At 37.9% G+C, this 7,958-nt stretch overlaps 1 protein-coding gene across 1 annotated transcript in view; it reads right to left on the bottom strand.

Annotated features, from left to right (window-relative positions):
• The window catches only part of LOC107702885 (transcription factor COE2-like), a 20,652-nt gene extending 13,141 nt beyond the window's left edge, over positions 1–7,511 (bottom strand). Inside the window, exons 1-5 of the mRNA XM_016505326.1 lie at positions 7,378–7,511; positions 5,686–5,842; positions 4,942–4,999; positions 4,612–4,667; positions 4,431–4,504 (exon numbers count right to left, since the gene is read on the bottom strand). Of these exons, the coding sequence (XP_016360812.1) occupies positions 4,431–4,504; positions 4,612–4,667; positions 4,942–4,999; positions 5,686–5,842; positions 7,378–7,511 (479 nt within the window). The remainder of the gene's footprint in view (positions 1–4,430; positions 4,505–4,611; positions 4,668–4,941; positions 5,000–5,685; positions 5,843–7,377) is intronic.
• Between the last annotated feature and the right edge of the window lie 447 nt (positions 7,512–7,958).

Below are 7,958 nucleotides of genomic sequence, written 5' to 3'. Positions count from 1 at the left end.
GTGTGTGTGTGTGTGTGTGTGTGTGTGTGTGTGCGTGCATGTGTGTGTGTGTGTGTGTGTGTGTGTGGGTGATGACTCTGTCAGGACTCGGGTCAGGGTTGATAGGGCCATTGACAGCTTCTCAGCAGGCCTGCTGTGAGCCCTGTCAGTCTCTCTACTATTTACTTCCTCCCATTCCACCCTAACACAGCTCCTCTCGCCCGCTCTCCTCACACTCCTGTCTGCATTTGTACACATTTGCTATGGATTAGCCACGCACATTATATTTTAGCACCACAGGCAGCACTGTTCCTCACAGCAGTGACAGAAATCGCCTTTCCAAATCATGCCCAATCAATTGAATTTAAAGCAGATGGACTTCGCTCAAAGGTTAGAAACATTAAATCTCAAAAGATGATCCGAAAAAATGGGCTAAATTTCAAGAGTCATAGCAAAAGCTTATATAATGTCAATTTCAAGTGTTAAAGCAAATACTTATGTAATGTGATGTTTCTTGTTTTCTTTTTTTCTTTCTTTCTTTATTTTGCCATAATGTGGTATGGAGTGTAAAACTAATTTTATTTAAAGCATTTTTGCTTCAGGTTGCAACACAAAATGTGAAAAAGAAGGGATTTGAAACTCTGGCCATGGAAATGAGTATAAATATAAAGAATACTTTTGTAAGGAACTGTTTATGGTTAAAAAAAAAAAAATTATTTTAATTTTCTGTTGGCTGTTTATTTTATTTCAAATATCTGATTCCAACTATTCTGCCAACTTTTGCTACGGGGGCATATGTTTAAAGAGTTTTATTTTATTTTATTTTTTTTCTGCCATCCCCTTCACTTGTCCGATATTTGTTACTCTTGGGTTCCCTTCAGGATCAATTAATTGTCTTTCTATTGATCCAACAGTTTTGCACTCCCCTGGGTTTGATTAGCAAAGCGAGAGGGGACAGATGGTACCATTCCTATTACTCAGATTTATTTTCCCCCAAATCAGAGTCATCTATCTATCTATCTATTTTTTTGTAGTAGCCTTATTCTATTGACAAGATTATATGATATTGATTAAGTTTGTTTCCACAAAACCCAGCGTGTGATTGATCCCCTTTCAACCTCTTTCTTTTCAACAGTTCTTTTTCCACCCCCACTGGTCGTATGCATGCATTTATTGAACCTGTGTGGTACTGACTTGCTGAGCCTCAAGCCGTTAGCCATACAGCCGTACATTTACCACAAAGGTCAAAAGAGAAGCTTAGATATACCAGAGCTTTTAGAAACATTCGTCATCTTTCTTTACCAATGAAGCCATGCATAATTAGTGCTTCTACTTTGACAGACTTTTCCTAATCCATTTTAGGCCTGTTTTGCATAACACTAAAACAACGGAGATTAAATTAATGACAGTCACATTTACTTAACTGGATGGTTACATAGCATAGACTTCTATCATTTTTATACAGCTAATTATAAATAGTATAAACTAACTTAAACCTATACCTTAACCCAATCTATTTTACAATTAATTTTTTTTTTTTTTTTATATACAAATTATTTCTTATACAGATGTCCCTGATTGGTTTTTACTCAAGTATAGATCAGTGGTACACACATACACGCCATTACAATTCTTATTGCCAATTTGCATGAGACATTTTAAAAACAGCAGCTTTCATCTACAGGATGAAAGCATGTGGCCGAAGCACACTGGTGCTATTGAGCAGTCATGGATTGCTGGATTAACTAAATTGGTCTTTCAATCTATTTAATTCTAGCACATGCACAAGCACATAATAAGACATGCAATTATATAAACCAACTAACATAAACAAAGAGGTTAAAATGTGCAGAAATTAGAATGCAATGTAACATACGGACATGTAATGATAAAAAGCTCAGCTGTAAACTCGCCGAGGGAAGATGTGGGGAACGCCTCCTTCAGGATCAGCTGAGAGCTATTCTCTCCCCTTCTGCTAATAACTGGATTAGTTGTGGAGAGACAGACAGACAGACAGAGCAGCAGGTCCAAACAAAACGGACACAGATTAAGAAAGGAGGGGGGTGTTAGTGCTTTGGGATCACAATTCCCACATGCATTGGGGAGGGATCCTGATGAGGCTGACTAATTATATCAATATTAGGGGAAAAGGTTGTAGGTGGCAAAGAAAATGAAGAAAAACGAGAGTGTGACGGTTATTAAAACTAACCAAAAAAATCTAAATAAGGTAGAATTTAGGCCTGAAAAATGCTATTTTCTAGAAAATCTTCTAACGGATAGACTATTTTATAATATATTAAATATAAACATCTCTCAACAAATGCTATTTTGTAGCTAAAAGAAACCAATTCATCTACAGTATGATACTATCAATGAAGCCATATCACTCCATATTCCACAATATCTTTTTTTGATATTCCATAATATCCATAATTCCATAATTTTTTTTACACGTTCATGATTTTAAAAATGGTACTCAATACATATTTTGTCCCCCTGGAAAAAAAAAAATATATAAAAGTAAATAAATAAAAATAAAACAGATCCAGGGAACGGTTTGTTTAGTGTTGCCAAAACTGAGAAGTACAGTATCATAATGCACTAATGAGGCAATATATAAACTACAGCGCAAAAATAAATAAATTATTTAATTAAATAAAAATAAAAAACTCTGTCAATACCAAACATGGCTGTCTAAAGCTTTCATTTTATTAAAAACTCTGGGTAAGCCTGGCCATGTTTGGAGAATTAAAGACAGAGAAGGAACAGACAGGACAGAAGGAGAGAGGTATATTTTTAATACATTTAATACTATGTCTTTTTCACCTGGGGAGAGAGAGAGAAAACTATAAAAACAGCTGTGGTGCTAAGGAATTCTGGGAAAATCTAAGAGACAAGAGTCAATTTTTTCCACTCTTGACTTGAGATCCTCAGAGACGCTTTATAAACAATGTTAGCTTGAACAGGATATCAAGCAAGATCTGAACATAAGGGAAACTGTATTATCCATATCTTTGAAGGACAGCTTGGGCTAGTCAACTGACTTTAACTGAAATATTGACTGTGTACTATTGTCCTCTTTTTAGCTGCATGCTTTACAAGAGAATTTAATTTTGTTTGCATTCTTGAAACATTATTTTCCTGTTTGCCACTGTAAAGCTGCTGTGGCACAATCTGTACTGTATAAAGCGCTTGACTTGACTTTTCAAGGTGAGGGAGACAACTCACTTAAACACACACACACACTCTCACAGACACACACACACACCATCGGTGGACCTCCTGTCTGTTCAGGGCACAATCCCCCACCTCAAGCATAACAAAAGTGCCCCCCACCCCTGGCCATCTGCCTATATGCTTTCTCTCCCCCCCGCCCCGTCAGACAGAGTCACTCCCCAGCTGTGTCGCCTGCCCTCTGCACCCCCTTCCCCATCAGCTCTGTTATTAACCAGCTGTGAGCGCCCACTCGGGCATCTGCTGGCTACACAATGGGGGCCTCTGCCCTCCCTAATGCTGTCCTCGAGCCTGAGGTCACCGCAAACCCTCTGTCTTTTCTGTCTCTTTTCTAGCCCAGCTACCATTCACTCCTTATAGACATTAACTTGTGCTAATTCTGTACAGAAAATGTGCGTTATTAATCATTTCAATCATGATATTCAGTCTGTGGACACTCTTAAGTGATCATTGCAGGTCACGTTTATGGTTGTTCTGCGAAATTCAATCATTTCAATAGGCATCCACAATTAGGAACTTTGTGTGAAGGTGAAAGATTTTGCCCACACAGATTTTGCTCGTGTTCAAGTTGGCTGTGCAAATTTGCCTGGGTTTGATGAAAGTGACTTTTACGTTTTTTTCATGCAAAATGTCCTTAATGTGACTGTGCCATTAGCGTGAAACTGACTCTAGAAATACGTTCTTGTTACCTAAGACAAGACAGTGTGCATTATTACTACATTTTAGTGGATTCATTTGGGGGTGTTCTGAGCAAATGTCTTCTCCAGGGTCCGAAAACAGTCATAAATCAATGTTACTCAATATTTTGTAGAGTTCATCTATACGTTTCCAATATTTGTGTACCTTCCCTTAATTATGAGGGGCTGTGACCTTGTCCTATGATAGGTAATCATTGTTAACATTACTTTCAGTAAAACCTTTCAGTGAACAGTTTCTAAAATAACTTTTTTTTTTCCTCAGTGTGAAGAACACTTTAATAATCTGAAGAAACTTTCCCCACTATTAAAGACCTTTTGCATTTTGGTTCTATAAATGCTCTTCATGGTTCTTCTTTGAACCATTAATGCCAATAAAGAACCTTTATTTTTAAGAGTGTAGGTAGAGCTGTGATCTAAAAGTGGCTGGAGTATGGATCATCATATAGCAAACTGAATCTGCTGCATGCTTTCTTAAGTTGCACCTTGCAGATATATAGATTTGATTGTGTTTTTTCTCACCTGCACATGACCTCATGAGTTAGCAGAACACGGCACATTTCTGGATTCTTGTTCTGTCCCTCATACGATATGGGCTGAACCATGCAGAACAGAAGTCATCAACTCAATATAGAGCAAAATTAAGAAAGTGTTTCTTGCGACTAAAAGACGTTTAGCTCAGAAAAAGGTGGTGCTGCTTTACCTGTTTAGTGACAGAATCAATGAGACGTGCATAAAGGTCTTGTTCTGTGCGAACACCTGTGAACAAAAATTAGTCAGATTGTTGATACAGAAGTGACTTAAATTTGGAACCACATTTCCATAGAGTAGAGTAGAATCAGTTCTTTCGTTAAGAAAACAAAAATAAGAATTTTAAATTTTAATTTAATGCATAATAGGATCACCTCATTATTATTATCTTTTTTTTTTGTGCTGAACAAACTAAATGTTGATTGCTATATGTCCCAACAGACAGAATAATATCTAAATGGACATAAATATTTACATATCTGATGAGAAATGAGGAGCATACCATTACTGTAGAGGAGCTGGAGTTTGTAGTGAGTTCCATTATTGGTCTTTTCCCCCGTCTGCTCCTCAGAAGAACAGCAAGGACAGACATGGCAAGAACAAAGAATTCTGATTACGCAAAATTAGCATTTAAACAAGCGTACAGCATGCAGTTCACGATTGAGTGATGTCTACAAAGCACAAGGTACTAATGGTGCAATATATGACTTTGGTGCATTTATACCACTCAGAAGCGGATGATTTTGTTTGCATCTCTTCTCGTTCAGTTTAACCATCAGATTGATGGATCAGAAGGAGGGAGACAGATAATTGTACTGTGATGTTAAATGCATATACAGGCATTTTACATTACAGTATGCCATGTGATACTGTAAACTGAGGCCTTACTATAGTAGAGACTACCACGGCTGTGTCATATCGTAACTTTGATAACACACTGAAGAGATTACAAACATTAAATTTGCCACTTGTGAAAATAGTACTAAAGCGAATAAAAAACTAGGTGCTTTTTTTAGCGTTTGAGAATCTGCATTAGGTCAGGACAGCACAGAGGAGGCATGAAAAATGGATGCATCAAGTTGAGTAGAGTACAAGAGTGGCGTCTCTAATTTTCCTGCATTGCAAATATTCCTCACATTCTATTTCCTCTCGCCAAGCTCAAGCTTTAACTCAACGTTAAACTGTAGGAAACATCATCAGAAATCCAGTAATGTTCAGTCCCGTGAAGCATGCTGTTAGAATATACCTTGTCCTGCTCCACGAAGCCAACAAACACTGTCCTCTCCACTTCCACGGCCTGCCCATTGCGGTCATAGAGCGCCAGAACAAAATGGAAGAAGTTGGACTTTCGGAGATTGGAGGGAGGTTGCTTTTCAAAGTGAGCACGGGATAAGGCCACTCCACTACAGGTGCAGGGTTTGGGAGAATAAACACAGATGCTTGATTTATTCTTTTTTTTTTTTTTTTCCCACACTGTGTTCACAGTTCAATTCAACTGACCATAAACTGATACAATACCATCCACTAAACTCAACAGTCTCTGACAAGATATTAATGAAAGATACTTCCACATCTGAATCTCCACTGAATGCTGCACTAATAAAAATGCTTGTGTCTGAATCTTTATAACCTAGTCTTGCTGAAAACAGCAACTATGTTAAGCCTAAAAAGCTTATTTTGAGCATAATGTAGTCACAATAAAAATATTAGGAAAAGCCTATATAATTCAGCAGTTGTCTTGCTCAGATTGTGTTAGTTACTCTCACCAAATTCGATGACAAGTTCTTACATTTTAACAAATGTAAAAGCTAAATCTTTGAAGAAAAATAAAATCGGAACAAACTTTTGTGTTTGCAGCAGTATCAGTATCAGTATAAAGACACATTGTTAGCAATGCACTTTTTTATGTCCAACAAATCAGTTGTAATTGTTCTAATAATATATAATTTGATTAAATAATGAAAATGCACATTAATAAAATTCGTCACAAGCGTGAAAAAAATCTCAAATACACTGCAGTTCAGAAAGCAAATTGACAGCTAATGAATAATTATTCATATAGATGTATGTCTAACAACAAACAGCTGTCTATGGCCGCGTGAGTGGTCTCTATACTTAGGATGTTTTGTGGAAACGCAGCTCTCTTAATATCGATTAATTTAGGCTATAGAACTGTGAAATTAAAGAGGGGACAAAATCGATCAAAACTTAGGTGCAGGCAGTAGATTCGTGTGTTTTCGTTCATATTAAGATACTTATCTAACCCTAATCAGAAGTGTTATGACCACTGCAGACAGTCCACTTTTAAACATTTGATTTTGAGTTCCTCAGATTAAGAATTAAACAGATTCTTAAAGAATATGATGCTACTCTTCTCTTCATATGAGCAAGGAATGAAAAGGAAGGACGTCACAAACAATCGTGCTCAAGTGCACGGGTAATTTCATCATGACTCAATCCGGGTGTCATTGTGTTGTGTTGTGTGCCTCTTTCACTCGGCTCGTGACTCTGTCACCTCCAGCTATTGAAGACTGAGCTCTGAAGCAGAAGAGCTGACCTGTTGCTAGTTATTTTTGCAATGCTATAGAAAACAAAAGATACTCTTACAGTTAAGTAGTAGCCTAATAGAATAGAATACTACTACTATAACCTACTTAATAATAGTATAGCCTACATATAAAAAATAATAACGCGCGTGCTATTGAAGAGAAATATTTCGACAACTCATATTTAGACTGATACTTATTTTAATCCTAAATTTATGCTCTGTTATTTTGGATGGTAAATAAATAGTTTAACATCTGTGTCGTGTGCTGTTTCGGCTATAATCAGAGGACTGGACAGTTAATAATTTAGATGTTTTTTTCTTTAGGTGGTGTTTTTACATGCATGCACTAATGAAAAGAATTGAGTGTGCATCAGTGCAGAACAGCCATACCTCTGCGCCGCTATGTTTGCGTCAATAACGCCGACATTCCGCACCCAAGAACGAACAGGATCCATTTCTTCTTCAAAACTTCCCACTTTAAACCCAGTGATGTTTCCAGTCGGGTGATCTTGGCTCCCAAACATTTACGACAAGTTTGCAATGACAAGGCAACCTCCTGTGCAAATCCACAATTCTGCGTAGCACTCAGTAGATGTGACGATTTCCCCAGTTTTTTACAATACCGAGATTCTCCGAAACAGTCCGTGAGTTAGCTACTCCGTGCTTCTTCTTCTAAGTTTTTCGGAAACGTGCTGTCTTGGCGTATATTTGCCCTTCTTCGAGATCCATTCAAACTGTACGCTCGCGCGCATTACCTGTCGCTCACCTGATCCGCAGGAGCACCATTCACTTCCCGAACAACGTCTGCAGATATAAAGCCACTCGGGGTAGGAGTTGAACCATCCACAAGATGCTCTGGAGAGGTTATGTGCTGTAACTGCTGAGGATGGATCGTGCCCGGTTAAGAGCAGGAGACGGCGATGATGCTGCAGGGACCCACAGTATGAATGAGCTCGGAAAAGAGGAGGGGC

The sequence above is a fragment of the Sinocyclocheilus anshuiensis genome, unplaced genomic scaffold (genome assembly GCF_001515605.1).
Source record: "Sinocyclocheilus anshuiensis isolate Anshui unplaced genomic scaffold, SAMN03320099.WGS_v1.1 scaffold238, whole genome shotgun sequence".
Taxonomy (NCBI): domain Eukaryota; kingdom Metazoa; phylum Chordata; class Actinopteri; order Cypriniformes; family Cyprinidae; genus Sinocyclocheilus; species Sinocyclocheilus anshuiensis.
This window is presented reverse-complemented; position numbering and strand designations above follow the sequence as displayed.